At 35.9% G+C, this 21,499-nt stretch overlaps 1 protein-coding gene across 9 annotated transcripts in view; it reads right to left on the bottom strand.

Annotated features, from left to right (window-relative positions):
- Window positions 1-21,499, bottom strand: part of LOC115335631 (transformation/transcription domain associated protein) — a 103,347-nt gene that overhangs the window by 12,743 nt on the left and 69,105 nt on the right. For 7 of the 9 annotated variants that reach the window (XM_041120130.1, XM_041120131.1, XM_030001604.2 and 4 more), the window contains 8 exons: window positions 17,041-17,269; window positions 16,548-16,813; window positions 15,677-15,777; window positions 12,724-12,925; window positions 11,417-11,581; window positions 8,809-8,899; window positions 6,994-7,193; window positions 5,949-6,210 (listed from right to left, as the gene is read on the bottom strand). In XM_041120130.1, the coding sequence (XP_040976064.1) occupies window positions 5,949-6,210; window positions 6,994-7,193; window positions 8,809-8,899; window positions 11,417-11,581; window positions 12,724-12,925; window positions 15,677-15,777; window positions 16,548-16,813; window positions 17,041-17,269 (1,516 nt within the window). The remainder of the gene's footprint in view (window positions 1-5,948; window positions 6,211-6,993; window positions 7,194-8,808; window positions 8,900-11,416; window positions 11,582-12,723; window positions 12,926-15,676; window positions 15,778-16,547; window positions 16,814-17,040; window positions 17,270-21,499) is intronic. The other 2 variants (XM_041120134.1, XM_030001611.2) reach the window with 1 other exon arrangement.

Consider the following 21,499-nt stretch of genomic DNA (forward strand, 5'->3'; position numbering starts at 1 on the left):
CAGAGCAAAAAACCAGCACATACAAAATCCTTTCCACTTCTATAAGAAAAAAAGTCTATAATGAAAAATACAGTTTCATATTTACGGATGTTAGAAATTAGTATAACTCTGCAATATTCCCTTTTCTTTTTCTACCTGGTATGGCCAATGCATCTATTGCAATATCACTGTAGAACGCTCTTATTATAATCCCAAGCCTACCCTCTAGTGAGCAGTGGGAGTAAATCATTTCATGAAAGTGGCAAAATTATTGACTCATTTATCTCCTGAATCCCTGAAGCGCAGGAAAGTATCCCCAAATTGCAACTAGTTTTTGTGCTAATGTGAATCACCAAAGTAGTAAAAATATGCATCAATATATATTCCTTACAAAAAAAGTCAGTCAGTTCACCACGAGAATAGCTCTAGTTTATTGAAATGCCTATTTTAGGATTTTTCTGTTGTTCTGTTTCCCAGTGGCAGATGGGAAAAACAGAGAGTTCAATTAGTCTTTTTGCTCATGTCACAGAGAGCCCATCTGAGAAGAAAAATCACTTCAGTTGGAAGAAAGGGAAATACAAGACCAGCCATTACTTGTGTACAAAGTCTCTTTGCTTTGCAGACATCTTAATCTATATAAATAGTATTTCTGTTTAAAACAAATCCACTTTTTCCAGTACTTACTACTGGAGAACATCTTCTCAAGCTAACACATGCTGGTCTAAAATACCTTACTGCTTATACCATCTTTTCCTAAACGGAATAGGAAGTTTACCTCCTCATCTTTAATGGAGATATTCACAGAAGACCATGATACTTTACAGACTGCATTTCAACTGAGGAAGCTTGCTCTCTGTTCTCAATGCTGCTAAAGATTTTACAGTGCGATATACGTATTTCAAACAAATACAGTCATTCAAAGTCCTGAACACCTTAAAAATTATTACCTGAATCCATCCAATCCAGCATAATTGGCAAGTTCTTGCCACTCTCATTGAAAGGACAAACAGGGGGCACAATCTTCCTTGCCAGCGAGACAAACCTAAAAATTCCTGATGGTTCTTAACACAACTAGATAAAGCTTAATACTTTCTGAATGAGGGCTGTACCATCATTTCTCATGAAGCCACACAAAAAAAGGATACACTTGAGTTAGCAAAACTAGAATGCCAAATGCTCTGTGCCCTCAAAACCCTTGACCTACAGAACATTAACATACCATTAAAAAACAAACAAAGAAAACACCTCCAAACAAAGCCTTAAAAACTAAAACCAACCCTTTCTGCTACACTGGTAGAAAACCGTTCTAATCAGTTAATGCTTTTCACACAAGAATAGCTCATTTGCAAGATTTTAAAGATTATTCTGACCATAGACGAAGCTGCTTAAGAAAGTTCATGACCCAAAGATCTTCAACTAAAGAGCCAGGACACCCATCACGTAAGATGCCACTTTATGACTGAAATGTAAGCTTAGCTTTGCAGAGCAGTTCAAATCCTTTATAAATATGATACTGAAGAAGATCCAAGCATTCTCCAAGAGAGAGGAGATGTCTTGCTTTTGAAGTATTATTCAGACATTTACATACTCTGTACTTTCCCAAAAGTTCTTTTTAATCTCACAAGAACTTTTGGAGAGCACCAACAAACATGAAAAATCTCAGTGACAGTTAAAGCAGAAATACAAAGCAGGACTTCTGGTTTATCAGTCACCTCCAGAAAACCAAGACTGCAAAGACCAGACCAAGGTCAAATCCAATGCTAACTCCAATCTGTTCATCTGGATTTTCTGGATAACGTCCTGTTATCTAAAAATTAGAAGGGAAGTAAAGAAAGAGCTACCTAAGTGATGCTATGCTCACTCTTGAGGGAAAAAAAAAAAAAAAAAAACAAACAACTTAAAAAACCCTGAAAATTATTAGCAGAGCTCTTTCCCCTGACCTCTCCCCACACTTCAGAAACACACCAGGACTTCAAGAAGCTTCCTTCTGATTACAGAGTTTCCATTCGCAGTAAATAATTCATTGTGCTGGGTGCCAAAACTCTCAAGAAAATTATCGTGCCCTTTAAGGTATACTTTGGAATTTTCCATTCGTATTCAGCTTGAGTGGAGAGATGGTTGCAGAAAGAAGCCAATCCAAACACTAAACTATCATCTGCCCGCAAATGAACAATTGAGGCATTTTTTCTCTTTTCTTTGCTGAGAGAGGTCTCAAAGGGAACATTTCTCAGCATTTGCCTGTTCTTTGATGTCAAAGGTTCAGCAGAAAAGGAGAGAAGGAACAAAGAACAGATGGTCAAAGAACTATGCATTTGAAGTTCCAGAAAAAAAAATTCAAAGTAAAATCTGGTTTTAAAATACATAATGTTTGGATAGAAAAAGATGACCTATCAAAGCTCCAACAGTCCAGACTACTGCAGACAAAGTATTTAGAATATAAGAAAAGGTGTGAGAGTCCCCAATGGCTCCAAACAGGAATCAAGATGCAACTCAGATGTTGATGGAAATGATTATGCAACCAAACAGAGTTGACAGTGTCTATAAAACATAGCTGCCAACATTAATCTAGAAATAAATGAAGAAAAGAGTTTACTCCAAGACAGCTCCTCAGCTTGGATACTTTTGAAATGGAAGACAACCATTGTAATTATCTGTCCATCATCTAAATGCAACTGGTACTGAGAATCAGAAAAAAAAAACAAACAATAACATTCTAGTGTGACAAAAGGACACAGTAGGCATGATTTACAAATGGTTTCTCATAATGTTAAAACAGCCTTTGTTATTTTCAGTACAGTAATTACAATCCTATTCATTTATTTATGTGCATTTTACTGTTATTACAAAATTAATAAAAACCTTATTTTCATTTTCTGCATAATGAATTGAATTACAAAAATGCATAAGTATATTGATCAGTTTAATTTCTTCTGTTTTCCCACACTTCATTTGTGAATTAAAACACTGAATTTATTAGATTAAAATAAAACCAAACCTAGCACTAAGCAAAATAATTATTTTAATCCTGTAGACATTCATGTTTACTCATACTTGAAAAATAAAACATGAACTCTTCAACACAAAAATATACAGAAAGTAATTACTTATTATTAAACTAAAGTTTACTGAGAAACACATTGCATCTGATGACTTTACATGATTTTTATGTCCAGGCCTGTGTTGTCGTTCTTTGTTTTATATGTTGTTCCATATAATTCTTTATAAAAGCTGTGATTAGACAGCAAACCTGAAAACCTTAACTGCTGTTTATATATCATAAAGACATGCAAAAGATACACAACAGCATATAAAAACCGAAAATCCTCTCCATTTTTTGTTTTAACTAAAAATGGTAACTGAATTGTAACTAAACTTTCTTAATTGTTTCTGAAACATTACTTTAGATTTTGCAGACTTGAGCCTGGTGTTGCATTTAGTTTTCCTTTATACCTTCTGAAACCCCAGATCTCTCTAACACTCAAAGGAAAGAAACTAAGAGATACTATGACAGACCAAAAATAACTCTAATCCAACAAAAACTGAGCATATCAACAACACTTACAATCATAAAAAAGTGACTATACTGCTACTGCAATGGAAGGACATATAAACCATTATTAAAAATGAAAAGCAAGTCCAAACTTGTATTAAATGTAGAGTTTTTCAGTTGGAAGGGACCTACAATGATCATCTAGTCCAACTGCCAGACCAATTCAGGGCTGACCAAAAGTTAAAGCATGTTATTAAGGACATTGTCCAAATGTCTCTTAAACATTGACAGGCTTGGGACATCGACCACCTCTCTAGGAAGCCTGTTCCAGTGTTTGACCATGCTCTCGGTAAAGAAATGCTTCCTCAGGTCCAGTCTAAACCTCCCCTGGTGCAGCTTTGAACCATTCCCACGCATCCTGTCACGGGCTACCAAGGAGAAGAGATCAGCACCTCCCTCTCCACGTCCCCTTCTCAGGAAGCTGCAGAGAGTGATGAGGTCGCCCCTTGGCCTCCTTTTCTCCGAACTAGACAAGCCCAAAGTCCTTAGCCGCTCCTCACAGGACATTCCTTCCAGCCCTGTCAGCAGCTCTGTTGCCCTCCTCTGGACACATTCAAGTACCTCCCTTCACATCCTTCTTAAACTGTGGGGCCTAGAACTGGACACAGTACTCCAGGTGAGGCCACACCAGTGCTGAATACAGGGGAATAATCCCCTCTTTTGACGGGCTGGTTATGCTGTGGTTGATGCCCCCCAGGACACAGTTTGCCCTCTTGGCTGCCAGGGCACTCTGCTGACTCCTATAGAGCCTGCTGTCAAACCTGCACCACCAGATCCCTTTCTGCAGGGCTGCTCTGCAGCCACTCCTCTCCCAATTTATACCTGTGCCCAGCGTTACTCTACCCTAGGTACAGAATCCAGCATTTGGATTTGTTATATTCTATTCCATTAATCATTGCCCAATGATTCCACCCCCCCACCCTGTATGCTTCCATTAAAGACACACAAAATGTTTCCACTTCCATTTCCCTCCCTAGTACACTTCATCCATTAAAAATCTAATCATATGGTTCAGGACTTTCATTATCTGCTGTCATGCAACTGTTGTGCCTCAGAAAGGACATCATGCGACACATAGCGTGCACAAGATATGTAGGGCATATCTACAACTGGGTTACTTTCACAAGATTCCCATCAGTTCACTTATTTTCACAACATTATCAGTAAAATGCTTGAAAAAACACCGCAAGTCTATTTGTCAAACTCTGTAAATGCTCAGTAGCTGTGTAGACCTCAAGTAATTTTAAGTTAAGGCAACTTTATGCAACTTAGAATTCTAACAAGAATAACTTTTCAATGCAAGATTCACTTTTGCAGAGGAACCAGCTTGATGTGGAAAGGCGATTTTTTTAAATCACTATAAAACTAAGATGATAGAGTTTTAACTCATGCCAGAATCATCTGAGTCCCAGTAGGGTAAAGAGAAAAGTAGATTCAGAAAAAGATGAAAACCCAGATCTTCACAAAAATTCTAACTTTCCAGTTTTGAACAACTACTAAGTTTGAATTCTTCTGTTAAAAAAAATCAACACCTATATTTAACTAATCATTTTCATCTAATTCTACAGTTATCTTTAAGGAAAACCTGATGTAGTTTAGATAGATAGATACAAAACTCAAAATCCTGGCAATCCAAAACACTGATGCCAATCAGTGTCACCTTCTGTCATATACAGCTGCATGGCCTTAACACTTTTCATCAAATATATCAAAGCCACGCTCTACTATGCATAAGCTTTGCTTAGAATTTTAAATCAGCATCAGATACTCAAACATGTAACTCCACTGATAAAGAGAAAACGAATGAAACAAAAGAGCTACTTTCCTTAAGTATCTTTTTTATTAGGTCTGATCAAAGTTATTGATTCAATTAACCTAACAATGATGTAAATTTGTGTAATAGGATTTTTATAATCTAGTTATCCAAAACACTAAAGTAATCTTACCCATCAGAAGTAGGCTGTTTTGAAAGACTTCACACAATATTGTCAGTTTAGAGTTCTGGGGTGAAAATTTCATTAAATTCTGGCATCACCATAAAATAGAGATCATTATTGCCCCTCATCTATAGCAGGCAGTTCTAAGTGAGTTGCAAAAATATTGTAGTGAAGTAATCTAGTTTGTCTTTAAACACATATATGATTTGACCACAGTTTTAGGTAATAAAAATACAACAGTATACTCATTCTCTATGTTGAGGTCTGTTTTTCACTTGAATTATCTTTACTACTCCACAGAAGACTGGAACAAACTATTTCAGGTTTGGTGAATGACAGAAAGGTGCTGTTTTCTATATTTTCTCTCAGGAAAAACATTGGAAGAAGAATAGAAAAGCAGAATGCTTTCACAATTGAACTTTGGGGGGGAAATTTCTCTGGAGATTAAAAGTAACATTTAAAATAACATTTTAAACATTTACCTGTTGTAAATTGCCCTTTTAACTTCTGGAACACAGGATCTTGAGCTGTTGCCTGTGCTCTCCTAGCTAGTGACTCTGAGGCTGCACTAGAAAACATGGTGGACACATTAGAGACATTCTCAAGACCTACTCCAAAAGTGCTGACTAACTTCTTGACAAAATTCAGTGTATGGGGAGTGATTTTGGCATCTGAAACGGCTCCGCTTTTCTCAAAGGCAACTGAATAGCACTTTGCCAAGCCCTGCTGCAGTTGTCTAAGAACCTAAGGATTGGGAAAAAAAAAAAAAAAAAAAAGACAAAATAGTCAGGAAGATTAGGCCTTCTGATTTGACACCAAGTATTTATTCCCACAGTGCATTTTATATAGTAAAGTTATCCTCTCAGAAACATTTATTTAAAACTGTATTTTTAAACTGCATCAGACAGTCAGTCACAATGACACAGCACTGATTCTTATTAGCACTGCAATTGAACAAACTGAGCAGTGGAAATGCTGCATCCCAAAGTACACCTTGCTCTTTCAACAGCAGCTAAGTTTTAGATTTCCTATTTTGTGATGTATTAGAAAATGATGTGATATAAGGAATCCTTCTTCAAACAAACACTGTGCTAGGTAGACAGAACAGAATAGCCTGACACTCTGAGAGGCAAATAATAGAAGTGGAGTGGCATGTCCATCTGCAATCTGTTGTAATTCAAACTTCGGACAATAATCACCACCTGTCACAGACCACCAGATCAAGAAGGAAACTGGTATCTGTGAAACTTAGTGCAAAAATATAAATTTTCAGTTAATACAAGCAACAGCTTAAGTCCTAGAGGCATTTATCAAATTAAATAGTTTGGGGAAACCTCTGTATTGCTTCCAGAAATAACCAAGATCCTTAAAATTCCAAACAGAACAATCAGTTCTACAAATACATCAGTTTACTAATCAAAACAAACAGTTATGTTTTAATGTTTAAAAATAATTCTAGATAAATATTTTGCAGTTAACTTTTCTTTAGAGGATACACATGTATGAAGGTGTATTAAAGCCAAATACCTCTTCATGCCAATTCTCTCTGAACCAGACCATCTGATCTACAATGCCTTCCAGAGAAGACAAAAGTGTTGGATGTAATTCTCGCTGCATATGCATAATTCTGCTGCATCGCCACATTGGTGCAGTGGCTCTGATTGGCCCAGGATCTGAAGCAGAGTGGGACTGATTTCCAACTGAACTTGGCTGTTGTTGCCCAGAATCTGGAAAGCGGAAAATGTAAAAAAAAAATGTAAAAATTACCTTTCATAAACTTGACACATGCCTGCATGACATAAAATAAAGTGTTCCAAGAATTTGCTTTAGCTTTGCATTAAGTATTAATGTATTACCTACTGAATTTCAGAAAATCTGAGAAAAAAATTTTTTTTTAGAAAGCAAATTTGTTTTTTAGAAAGAAAACTCTGCTCCAATGCCTGTTCAGTGGTACAGACTTCCCAAAGCTAAAGCAATATAAACACTCTTCAAAAACTCACAGGAGGTATAGCCTTAGCTTTCACACTACCTAACCATGCTCTTGAAGTAAATGACGTTGTTTCACATAGGATCAAATTATTTAAATTATGGGGGGTTTGCTTCCTTCCCTTTTGGGGATATCTCTCACATGTAACTGAAGAATAGACGTGCTGGTGCCAACAACACACAAATTGTTGTAGAGTGTATCTTTTAGAACAACTGATCTCTTGCATTACAACTACATCAGTCAGTGATTAAGCACAGAGTCTTGCTTTATCAGATGACCCCCCACCACTTCACACAACCCACCAACAGAGCCGTAAGTTTGTGGCAGAACCTCTACGAAAATATTTTATTGGTTATCACTAATTGTGCATGTAGCAATACCAAGAATTTGGCGGAGAAACCTCTGCCACTGGATATGAATGTAGTGAAGTATTATGGTATGCAGGCATCTCCTCCTCCTCCAAAGGAGGACCCCAAAGAAAAGTAAGACATTATTTAATTACTGCACTTCAAAATTTTATGCAGAAATTTAGTGAATCAATTCCCAAGTGAAAAGGGCAATTAAATAAACAATGCACTTTGTAACAAAGAATACACAACAGAAGGGGGAGTTCTTCAAGTAGCTCTCCTGGGATTCCCAGGAGATTATATGGGACAAAAGAACAACTAAATTCTGTGGCATCATTTGACATAACAATTCTAAATAGGATTTGTTCTTGGAAAGAAAGGTGTTGTGCAAGTTGCCCCACCTCCCAAACATTTCTTCAAAGCCAAAACTAGTATTATTTTGTGTGAACTTAGATGCTCATTTTATTTGAAAATTCACCATAAGAAGTTATTATGGAGACATTAAAGTACAGATTATTCAAAGCAGTTTACCTCACTTGAGTTACATAAACTCATCTTTTATAAAATTATTTTTAAAGGTTTGAGTCATTTGAAAAGAAAACGAATGTTGCATGGTTCATTCTTCCAACCAAAATTAGACTAGAACATCTTAGAAAACTATGATGCTCTTCTGTATTTGTAATCCAAGAATTTTCTACCTCTCTACCAATTCTTAAAGATAAAAAAAACCAGTAAAGAACATGGGTTCTCAATAATTAAGGTGACATGAGAACAAAGGAGATGAAACTTATTCTTATTCAAGAAAATTCAAGACAGCTCAAGCCATCTCTAGATTTAACTTCACAGAAACAAATGAATGCAAGCAAAGTTTATCAAGAATTTTTTTCCTTAGCCTTGATAAGTTGGTATGTTTTCTAGAGAATCTATTTTCCCAGTAAAATCAGGTGAACCTCAAAATAATAACTAAGTTACAAAGAGCCCAAACAATTTGATCACTATCAAGCTCACCGCTTTTGTAGCGCTCTCGTTGTTCTATCTTCAAGGTCAAATAGAGGGTCCTGATAGGGAAGTAGACAGCTTGAGGATAGACTCTTCCCACCTATTTGGAGATACACATATACATATTTCTCAGTCAGTCAGGAAAACTGACTATAGTTCAGATCAACACGTACAGATTCTCTTTGTAAATGAGTGCAATTCGGTAATAATCAGCTCCTTGTTTTAAACAACGGTTTATGGAAAACTAGGAAATTAAAGATTCTTTCAGTAACAGAAACCCAAAGAGGATGAAATGGTAACTCGCCACACACACTGACAAGGCATTACCTAATTAAGGCTTCCAGATCATATTGCCTAATAAACCTGAAAACAGCATAATGCCAGGGTACCAGCTGGGCCAGCTCAAAGATTTTACTCATGTACATAATGGAAGAAAAACAGACATAATGACAGCAGTTAGTCTTTAAATTAGGCCACAATTCCCAGCGAGCCCCACGATACTTGATAAGAAAACCCATTAGAGAGTAACTTTACTCCACCTAATTGTGGCACTTAATGTAAGGGGATACCAATTTCACCCAAAAATAAAAGAGACTTTATGGCCTCCATTAAAAAAAAAAAAAAAAAAAAAAAAAGCTAAGGAGATATTAACATTCAGCATCCACTTAAAATTTGTAAATCTCAGTATCTATTAGAGGAAAGAAACGATGTGTCTAAGTACTACCCATGATAAAGCGCATCTTAAGACATGATTAGAGGCTTCTCCAGCCACAATTTTATTAAATCATGGATTCTTTCTCCATCCAAATGGGTATGGTAAGGGGTAGAAATTTTGCAATGGCATTTAACTGTTCAGTAACATGGTATTTATGGCAGATTACTAACGTGACACACATATGCTTCGTGCTGTAATTGAAGAGTAAATTATTTGAAGAGAATTGTAAGGTTTAGGTTCTAGTACTTCTGCAAACTTAGAGTTTTAAACTAGTAACACAGAAAATTCAGTATTTTTTTATTTTATATTCCTTCTATGGTCCTGAAGTTTAAAGGCAAGATAAACAAAAATATCTGCGATATTTATGAGCCTAAGCTCTGACTACAGTAAGACTTCCAAGTAGGCACTCACTTCTAAAAATTTTAGACATATCTCAACAAATAAAAAGTGTCTACAACTCATTGAAATAATTTTTTCTGTCTACTGTCAGAAGACAGCTGAGCACATTGGTATTCCAAGACAATAGCAAGCCACATGCATCAGAACTTTTGCCTTAGCTACTTTGCTTTCTTAAGCTGTTTGGGTGCATGGTCTCTTCAGAGTTTCATTTTAATTTTATGGAGAGAGAGAAGGAAACCTATGTATACATATGCACTCACATACTTATCTAGATTTATGTACACAAGCATCAATGCACATGCAAACACACATGGACATATTCTTTCTCTAAAAAAATATACATTCTCAGAGTTTTGAAAGAGCAAAGAAAAGGGATAGTGTAAAAGCAGCTGGATATCATAGAATATCCCAAGTTGGAAGGGACCCATATGGATCATGAAGTCCGTATCTCAAAAATCAGGAGTGGAGGGAAGGAAAGAAAAAGAATACTGTGAGGAATTCAGCACAACAGCTGCCCTATGCCAGTTTTCAGGAAACAGCAGAGCACTGCAGACAGAAGTGGTCTGGGGTACAGGCTACTGTGAGAGCTTCGTATGTTCACCTGTACAATAATAGGACTTCACAATTGTTTTACATTAACCTGAATGAACAAACATCAAAATGTTTCCAGCTTGTACACATGCTAAAACAGAGCTGAAGTTAGACCATGAACAGTTAACATCTCTGAAAACATGTTTGAACCCTCTTCGCGCTGAACAGTAACAAAACAGTATCTAAAAACACAGTAACAGAAAGATGTCACTTATTCTCCCTTAGTCTACAGACATGCTTAAACCAACTTTATACTGAGATACAGGTGTATGTTCTATTCTTAGATTCTTTCAGAGCAAACAGCAATAGGCAGTAAAATCCCAAAGCACAATTAATCAAAACTCGTATCTGTCACTTCAGAGGTACAAACCCAGGAAGTCAGTTTCTTCATCTAACTCCTTAAACCTTATCCGTATTTGTCTAATCATTTGTCACGCTAAACTTCAAGTGAAAATTTACAAAGCCCTGGTAAGATTTCTGATGGTGACAGACAGAGCCTTGTTTTTTAACATCAAGTCTAATAAAAAACAAAGCACTAATGAAATAGTTTGCCCTTTAGTCACTAATGCTAACAACTCTTCATCCCTGCTCCTATGTTACAAGCATTTAACTATTTCTAAATGCATTCTATAATGTTCACAAAAATGTAATAAATAGAATTCCAGAGGGAAAGCTATAATGTCTCATGCACACATGGCATGCAATTTCACTGGATTTAATCTCATTAAGTAACACTCACTTTGAAATTTAAAATATTCTACTTATAGAGAGAAATTACCATTTTTTAACTCATCAACAGTTGCAAACAATAGCATTTTTAAAGCTTGGCATTTTCTTAGTTTGCTTTGAAAAATATTTGTATCTCATCTTGAAAACAAAGATTACAGACAATAATGTGATTATCTTCTGTACCTGACTAATAAGGTTCAGAAGGAGTTTGCCCTCTGAGCCAACCAGGCATGTCAACAGCTGTGGAATCCAGGCCAACCACTGAATGGGTGGGACACCAATACAGTACTTGTCTACTGCATCTGCTAAGGTGTTCTTATCATCATCAAAACTCAGCAGCCAAAGAACCTAAAAGAGAATTTCAAGAGGACATCTCAGCGCTTAAATTCAAGACACATCAATCATTATGATGCACAAAAACCCACAGATATCTTATTAATATGATAACGGAGTCCTTCTAAGTGTTAAAGTTGCCTCAGACATAAGAACTTACATTCATTATGCCTGGCCAATGTCATTTTTTCCCTTAGAAATAATATTTAAAGGATGTAAAAAATAAACGTAAGTGTACTACTTGCTATGAAACAAGACAAAAAGCAAATGAACATGACTGCATTCCACAAATTCTTTGGGGTTTTGGTTGGGGGAAGGAGGGAGGGTGGAAAATGAAGTGTATTTGTACAACCTAAGATATGCTATTCAGATAAATTAACTTTGATGCAAGAGCTTGAGAGTATTTCTTTGAGTGCTTTTAATTATTTTAACTGTCCACCCCTAATACTTTTTCTACAGTTTAATTTAAATGCAAATATATTAAGCACTGACTAAAAATCACTAACAGTTACGCAACCAGACAGGGAGAATAACAAACTTCAGAGTGCTATCGAAGCCACCTTTTAATCTAAAAAAATATTTTCTGTGTTTGTTTCATGTTTCAGATTGTCTTCCACAGTCTGCTATCATTTTTTAAATTTTCTTCATGAGAGAGATTAAAGTAAATATGCCCAAACTAAGAAATACATACTACAAAGAGCTTTTTTTGGCTGAAATCTTGTTGAATTAGAGTAAAAATTTACAGAAAAGGCTTATTTGGAATAAAATGCAACACTGAGGTAAAAGTTAATATGAATTATCCATAGTAATGATAAACAGACATCAAATTATGTTACTTTTTAAAGGACCAAAGGATGCCTTTCTGCAGATTTTTCACTGTGTTATATAGTAGAAATGCTGGATGTGATTTTTACCCTTTCTCCCATAAAAAGGTTCCATACCTAAAGAAAACTCCAGGTATCCCAATGAAGTAGAAAAACCCAAGTTGAGTTACATGCAGTGACTCAACAGCAATCACATGCAGACTTTCCACCTAAATTAAAGCTTTCCATCAGTAACTGATATTTCTCTAATTGCATGAATTTAGGCATTGAACATTATCCAGCCTTTTCTGAAGGGGTGGAGCTCCAATTCTTTTTTAAACATCTAGATCTTACCTTTGCCAAGTATTTTCTTGATTTGCTCTCATTCTGATGACGACATGCATGCAGGTAGCAAGTAATAGCAGACACACCCAGGTGAAGCTGACGTTCTTTCACAAAGATATTCTCCAAGTAATCACCCCACATCGCCCATGCTTTCACTAGTACATCATGCATTTGCACAGCTGCAGAAAAAGCTTTGTTTGCTTCTTCAGACCTGCATTGTGGCAAGTAAGAATATTAGTTTTATACTAACAAAACGTTACTAAATTATGTAAGAGTCAGATTTCTGATAGGGTACTCAATTACTTTCTTAATGATATTTATACATTAAGTTCTCTAGTAAGGTCCCTGATGACTGTTTGTCTTAAAGTTCAGCACCTATGAAAGTAAATGCTTCATAATGGGAACAATTATGTAAGTGTCTAAGATCTCCAGATACTCCCTGAAAAAACAAACAACTTCAGTGCACTGCAGTTGCAACCCAAGCAATGATACTGCGAGGAAGAAGAACAAATGATAACACAAGAAGAACAGAAGCAAATGCATTAAAAAGTGCTTCTCTGCTAATCAAAAAAGGCAGTACGGAAAAGCAACATTGGGAAGATGTCATATTAGCTATCTTTTGGAGGACTACACCTTACTTAACTGTTCTCGCACCAAAGTCATGAAAAAATTTACAATCAACATTATCTGGAAAAAGTCAGTTAGTCATCCCCACAGCTTTAAAAGTTTATTTTACAACTGGAAAAGTGAAGGAATATGAACGTTAATCACACAGTTCTTGGTAACCACAAGATTATTTGTCTGATACTTCTGAAGTCTTCTCCAAGTTTCCTCAAGTGTTCCTATTCCAAGATTTGGCATGATTCATCCTAATATATATACAGCCCTTGAATCTATGTAACTTTTCAGGCATAAAAATAAAGGAAGAGAAAACTCACATACACATTACTGAAATGAAGATACTTTTAAAGCATTGCAAGATTCCTTATTAATAGAAAGTGCCTCACTTCTCCTTTACAGAATAAGCGTGGAAATAAACCATAAAAAAGTAACGTAATGCTTGTGTGACTAATTTTTTAAAATTAACTGTAAAGTATTTTTTATCTAAAAATATCAGCTTGGAGGATTACAGTGATAAATTAAAATGACAAGCTATTGAAGCAAAACTATAAAAAGGAAAGCAACTTTGTCTGTCAAAGTATATATTAGTTTCTATGCTACATTAATATGTTGCTTGCTTTCAGAGGCTTTCTGCACCCTAGATTGAGGTTTTGAAGTGAACTACCACAGCAGCAGCCTGATAGATGGCTTTGTATCACTACTTCTCCTTTATAAAAAGAGGACTTTTCAGTCGGTTTTCTTTTCTCCTTCTCTACAATCCATCATTCTTGACACCTGAGATGACTTTTTTAAAATGGTTTCTATCACCTTGCTCAGCAAATGGGCAGCACAGGGAGATGCAAGAGCAGAGGTGACCTTTAACTTCCAGTTTAGTTGACACACAGGTAATCAGTAGTCACACATTCTCAGGTTCAACACTGCCATTGTTTCTAACTGTAACCTTCATAAATTCCTGACCTCAACTGCGGTGCTAAAATGCCTGTATGTTTTTTGGTAAGATTAAGAAACTGTAAGTACATCAGAACCATGTTTTAAACTGAAACCTTTATCCATTCTACCCTGAAAGAACAAATAGAGACAGTTTAGCTGCCTCTTACTTTATCTGTGTGAATTTAAAAAAAATTAGGAAAGATGGGGGGAGGTACACTTTCTTCTCTTTACACCTCAGCTGAAACTAAGCTCGCTTACGGCCATAAAAAAAGCCAACTGCACCTTCCATCAAAGTAATTGCATTCTGCCTATTTAAAATTCTCTCTTGTATCTACACAAGAAGATATTCATCATTTCCTGACTTAAATTGCTATGTGAGGTTGCAGTGTACAGCTTAAAACCTGATGGATTTCATTCCGTAAGTGTCCACAATGTAGTGGTAAAGGAATTATTCCACCCATATGTAACATGTAGCAATACTGCCATTAAATACCATGCATACTAAAAGCTGCTGAAATCTGAAGCAGTTTTTTGGCATCACCGAAGAAAGTTTGACTGCTAAGATATTTGTTTACTGAATTAAAGAAAGATCTCCCTCAAAATAGTAAGATGCCTGTCAGCATAAAGCAAAAATATTACAAAAGTAGTCGCATGAAAGCAAGGCTTGTACCTAGGTGTTTAATTACTGTGATACAAGATGTCTCCCATGCACACTACATTAGTCTTTTCAATTTTATTATCTGAAATGGGTGTTGCATTTCCATATTGCATCACACAGCAGATTTGACAAAGCACTCTGAACTATACCACCACACATTTGCTTGTGCCTTGACCAGCTGCAGCTATTAATGGGACATACACAATGACAATGAAACAGAAATGAGAGAAACAAAGATGTAGGCTAGTTTTGTTTAAGTAGCTGTAAGTTTATAGACTGAACCTTTTTTTTCCCCTGGTTTTATGTGTGATATTTACATTAAGAACATAATTAAAGCAACCTCCTTTCATCAACTATATTAAGACGTCAGTTAGACATAAGTTTGTCTAAGTATTCACAGAACGGGGCGGGGGGGGGACGACCAAAAACTTAAGCTGCAAAGCTTTGGACAAATATATTCTCCCTGCCTCTTCCCATCTCACCCCTTGAAATACAAAACTCTTGTAAAAAGAACTGGTGGAATGTTTGCTTTAACTAGTTCTTTCCTACAATACTTAGAAATATGACCAACCATTACATCTTCAAACTTCAAAGGAACTCTCACGTATACTTTTACTTTCTTATACAGTTGTGACAAATTTTAGGCTGGTATACACATATGGAACATCTTTACTGCTCAAATACTGTGTTGAAATACTTCAGCTGCATTTTTCTCAGATGTGTGCTAGTTCCTCTTCCAGCCAACATACTTACTTGTTAATCTGTGCCAAGAACATTCCCTTCAATGCATAAAACTCAGCAGTCATCTCCTTGGTGAAGTACTTCAGATTGGTTGATTCAATAACTTCAAGACCCTGTTAAATAAGCCTTAGTGAGAAAAGCCTTCTAAAATTGAAGGTTTTATTAAGATGAAAGTGCCATAAACCAACAGCCAAAATATTCTCTTGAAATTTAAATAGCATGAGTTTCTAGTATTTAATTTTTATTTTAAAAAATCTGGACTGACAACAATTTTAAGTTTCCACTGGCCTACGCAAAACTATTAGATAGTATAGACAGCATTCATCAGGTGATGGGTTATCTTGGGTTTTTTTATATTATTATTATTTATATTATGTTATATTACATTATTTCTGTAAGGTCCCAGTTTGCTGACCTTTTAATCATATGTCAGTGGGTTTTGCCTACAATCACATTTTTTCCTTTCCTTTTAACACATACAATTTTACTTCAGTTTGCCAGCATCCATCACTCATGAGTCAGAAACTCAAACTGACTTAGAGCTTCAGTTAGTCTTGCAATAGTGTTGTTTCTTCCTATTGCAAATAATACCACTTTCTAAGTCCCTCCCATTTATCTATCTTGGAAGATTTAAAAAAACATACTTCCACCTTACTTTTTATTCAGATAATTTTTAATATATTCAAAGTATTCAGTTCAAAGAGGATAATGACTGCTTTTGACTAGCAGCATTACTTAAAGCAACACTCTATGCATGGTATAACACAGCCAACAAAATTCAGACCCTGTTCTGTATATAGGCAGTTTATTTAAATCGATGTATCTGATGGCCCTTGTAATCCTCCAAGTTCCAGCAACAACTTCAGAGATAAAGCTACTGTACCTGCATACATTCATTTTTGCCCATGACTCCAGCCAGCTGAAGATAACATTTAACTTGCTGGCGAATCTTCTGAAAGCAGTCCACAATGGGCACAGTTGGAATTGTATGAATGCGACTCAATATATCCAGAGCTACGTTGACCAGCCCTTGTTTTCGAGCTATCTTTCCATATTGGATAATTGCCGATGCAGAAGCATGAACTCCCAACATAGCGTTATTGGAACTAGGATCATGCTGAGAACTATTTTCATATGCAGTTACAATGGCTAGAAATAAAACGTGAAACGTTTGTCATTATAAATAACATTATATATATACAGCAATACCTTACACAGCAATATATATGAAATAATGACTTAAGATAATGACACACTTAAATGGAAATTGAATAAAAAAACCACTTGTCAAAATCAACAACATTCCTGTATGTTTAAATAAAAAAAAAAAAAATACAAAGAACTTATTTCAAACAATGTGTTGTCTGGAAAATTACATGATGAATGCATGCTGGACCAGGCAGTTTTACCCTGGTAATGATGTTGTCTCCACATGAAAATGCTGCTCCAGTGCGATAAATCATCTGACACAATAGGTAACCTGTTCCTCCAAGTCTTTACAACAGTCTTCATATCATGTAAGCTGTTGTTCCTCCCCAGATTAGTTGGTTGCAATCCTGCATTTATTTGGGCTGCTTCTTGAAGTTCAATTATTTGCTGTGCTGCCTAGAAAACATTAAACAATATAAATATTATAAAGGTCAGTAAAACAAGCTGGCCAATTTCATTGTTAGAAAAAGGTGTCCATGAATGATGCCACCTTTAAATGATCAAGTAAAGACGAAACTATGCTGTTTTAGGGAGCTGACTATTAGTTGCATAAATGACCTTTAACCAATCCAATCATTAACAAAATAGCAAAAAAAAAAATAATCTGAGATTCATTCAACACTTTAGTCACTGACTGAAACATTGAATTCATCCACTGAATTTATACCAATGGGTCGCTAGTCTTAAAATAATGTTTGTTTACTAAAAAATAAATAAAGGAGCCATAAAGTACTGTCTTACATGCTTGCAAAACATCCCTGAATAAATTCACACTCCCCTCTTCTCCAGGGATGGAGTACAAGTATCAAGCAGTTTATTTCATGCACGCCTCATTCTGACAAAATTTGACTGCCCTAACATTATTTGGTTGCAAAAAGACATTACTGATCTATACTTAATGTGTTCTTCCTACAATACTATGGGTTTGCTTGCCAGGTTTAACTTTGGGCAATTATGACATGTCTTTCCTTTAAACTATTAAGATAAAGATACCCTCATCCTTTCTTTTATTTTAAATGCAAATGCTTGGCACAAATTATCCCTCAAATGGTAGTGTCTTGCTTTTAAGAAGCACTTTTTTCTTAAAAAAAAAAAAAAACAAACCAAAGAAAACCCCTATACTTTCTCTTCACCCCCATCCTTTTTCCCCACACACATCTAAATAAAACCACAGGTTAGCATTAAATTCTAACATACAGGTTTGAACTTACTACATCGACCCTAATCATAGAAAAGCATAAGTAAATATATATACAGTGTGCTAGAAACAAGGATCAAGTAAAAATAGTGACCTTAAAAAAACTTCTAACAGAACTTTCATGAATTAAAACCCAAAACTTTCAACAGAACTTACTAGCATAAGTTCCCTGGTCATGATTCGACTTCTTGGTAGAAACTTGAATGTACAGAAATACTACCTACGTGCTCCTGAAGGTGTTACTTTAAGATATTCTGCAAAGACCTTAGCTTTGAGAAGTTACTTAAGTTTAGAATGGTTTTTCACTGACATCTACTATCTTCAAACTAATGAGAGGAACAAACAGAAGATGGCAGTAGTCTCAAACCTAGTAGAGGCAGCAGACATTTTGTTGAAACTTCAACAACCTAAAGAAAAGGCCCACCAACTTTAATGGAATTTAATTACCTGTAGTACAATAAAACCAATGTAGTATTCTCCAAGCTACTACTTGGCAGATAACAGTTGTATTCATTGTTAATCAACCAAATAAGATAACTATTTGGAAAAAAAAAAAAAAGCAGTGCAAATTTACAGAGTGAAATCTCTTGAAACATAATAAATTAAACAAAGTAATATTTTCCTACAATCATCTCAGTATCAGCTCTCACAATAGCTTAACCTTCATCCTACACCCATTCATCACGTAAATTTAATTTTCTCACAGGTATTTAATCACATACTATCTGATATTAAGAAAAAGTAATTACTGCAGTGCAAATTCATGGCTGCATTTGTACCTCTGTCAGTCATTGACTGATTTATCATTTCTTCATGAAGGATATATACATATTAGATTACTTTAAAAGCTTGTTTTAATTGATACCTGAAAGCATTTAAATACTTTATTTAGCAATACTAATCATTTCATGCTGCAGATACTGCCATTCTTAGGGGAGGAAAAACTTGAATATCAGTGAAAACTTAGCAGGAAGGAATTAATTTCATCAAGTCTTCTAGTGGTATTGTATCAGCTCAAACAAATGAAGCATTGCATCTATTTACTTGACAACTTCCTCTCAATATGGAGAACACTTCCATACTGATTCACTTGATCTGATGCATCAACTTATACTATAAAAATCCAAAGGTATAGGCTGCTGTGTAAGCTCTACCCACAAGTACAGTCATTTTAGCAGAGGTACCTTACTTAGATCATGCAGATTTAGTTACTTACAAATCACACCGGGCATGAAACACAGGGTGAAACTACTGATCTTAAACAGAATTACAGAAGCCGCTATATCAAACAGAACTCAGAAAGCAAGGTCCTCTGCATTTCTACATGTAAGGTTCATTCATACTTCTCTGAGCAATGGTCCATCAAGAAATGCATCCCTGTTATGAAATTTCAGATTGTGTTGCACTGAGATATTCCAGAATTTCTCCCCTGGAGACGAAAGGTTCCCTCAACAGTAACAAGAGCTGATCTTTGTCAGGTACATGTTTATCAGGACACCTAAACAGGGACACACTCAGCCTAAATGACAAATGAATGGCATGTTTTGTCTAGATCACATACTGCATGACAAACTGAACACAATCCTGCTCCAGCCCCACTTCCATACTCTGGCTGCAGCTGTACAATACAAATCAGAGGACACAAGGATCATTTTCAAGAAGCTTCTGGAATCACCTCAAGGCCAAATCAAATTTTTTTTTAAAGATGAGTTTAGGCACCTACTTCCATTAGATTATACTTGGCAGTAACATCTACTCTCAAAAACTCTTCTCTTACAGTTGAAAACCTAATTATTTACACAATTAAATCCAAGGGAAAAACAAAAGGGCATTGACATTTCATACATTTCAAAAGGAAACAGAAGTCCATTTTTGTTATGGTGAAATATGTATAAAAGTTGCAAAGGACACAAGCCATGCATTTTTCACCATGTAGTACATGTTATTTCATCTCACACAATAATTAAACTGCATATTCTATATTATGCAAGTTGTGCCAACTGCTTCCCAAAAATATTTCTGGAGGTCTGAAAAAAGCAGTCTCAAGTTCTTACGATCTCTTCCTGACAGGACAAGAAACAAGTGCTTTTCCCTAATTTTCTAAGTGGACCAATTTGCAAGTAACATGTATGCCAAAGAGAAAGACTAAACACACAGGGTTTAAACACATCTTGTCTTGAAATTGAATTGTCAATGCTGTGTGAACAAAAGAAAAGATTTCTCACACCAAAAATAAAGATGTACCTGGTGTACAGCATCTTAAAACAAGTTTATGTTTAAATAAATGCTGGAAAACAGTACATTCTTTGCCTTGTAATATTTAATGATTTGAAGGCTAAAATATGGCACACTTAAATAAGCACTAGGAACCTGTTTAGCAAGGATGAAAGAAAATGTAATCTTTTACTTTCCGTATTCCAAGCATACTCCTTTAGAGAAACAGAAAATAGTATGCTCCCTTTTGAGAGCAAAATGTTTTCATGATTCAGAAGCAGCCAACAAGCTCTACCTTCTCCTAGAAATGGATGACAGAGTTAAGAAAAAAAGTAAGTAAGTAGAAAAATGGCATAAAAAGTGTTAGCTTTGCCCATCCTCTAAGTAACTGGAAAGTTACTCATCCTTTATAAGTCAAGGATTCAAGCATGCAGGCAAGAGTTAATTTGAACATCAGTGCTGTTAAAAGTCACGTGCAATATACTGCCGTAATTTTACAGGACAGTATGAAATTCAAGCTACAAACTTCCTCCCTGTTTTAAATGATTTTAACAAAGAATTAAGCCACTGAAGATTAGATAATACTCAACTTTTGGCCGGGTTGGGTTTGGGGGTTGGGGTGCAGAGGCAAGGTCTTAGGGGTTGGTTTGTTTGTTTTTAAAGTTCTTGTAACCCCGAATTCACTAGCTGTCCCTCATTTCATTCTGGATAGGACAGCTCACTGCTTTCATTGCCAGAATTCTGCCCCTACTTTAGGAGCAAGCTTGTCTCAAAACTTTATGCTTGCTTTGTCTGTTTTTGTCCAGAAAGCATATAGATCTCTCTCAGATCACAAACCAGTAAGGCCATAGGGCTCCATCCAATTCTGAGTCAAGCAGTCCATACCTTCTCAGTTCAGCAAAAGGCGCCTGACAGAGGTTACCACTGACTCAAATCTTCCAGCTGACCTACTCACATGAGTACTCCACAACAGACTGGAATTAAAATTAACCAATTAGTTGGAAGCAGTGACCTTTTCAATCAGCACAGCTAAATTTGGACAATGCCCACCCAGATGTAGACAAGGAGCATTACTGAATATGGCCTTCCACTCAGACCAAAGAAGTTTTCTTTCCTGTAGCTGGCATCAGATTAGATGAGGGGAGCAGAGATCACTCTTCACAACCCACATCATCTCTCAGTCTGTGAAGCAATGTGATTCAACATGGGAATTC

The sequence above is a fragment of the Aquila chrysaetos genome, chromosome 25 (genome assembly GCF_900496995.4).
Source record: "Aquila chrysaetos chrysaetos chromosome 25, bAquChr1.4, whole genome shotgun sequence".
Lineage (NCBI taxonomy): Eukaryota > Metazoa > Chordata > Aves > Accipitriformes > Accipitridae > Aquila > Aquila chrysaetos.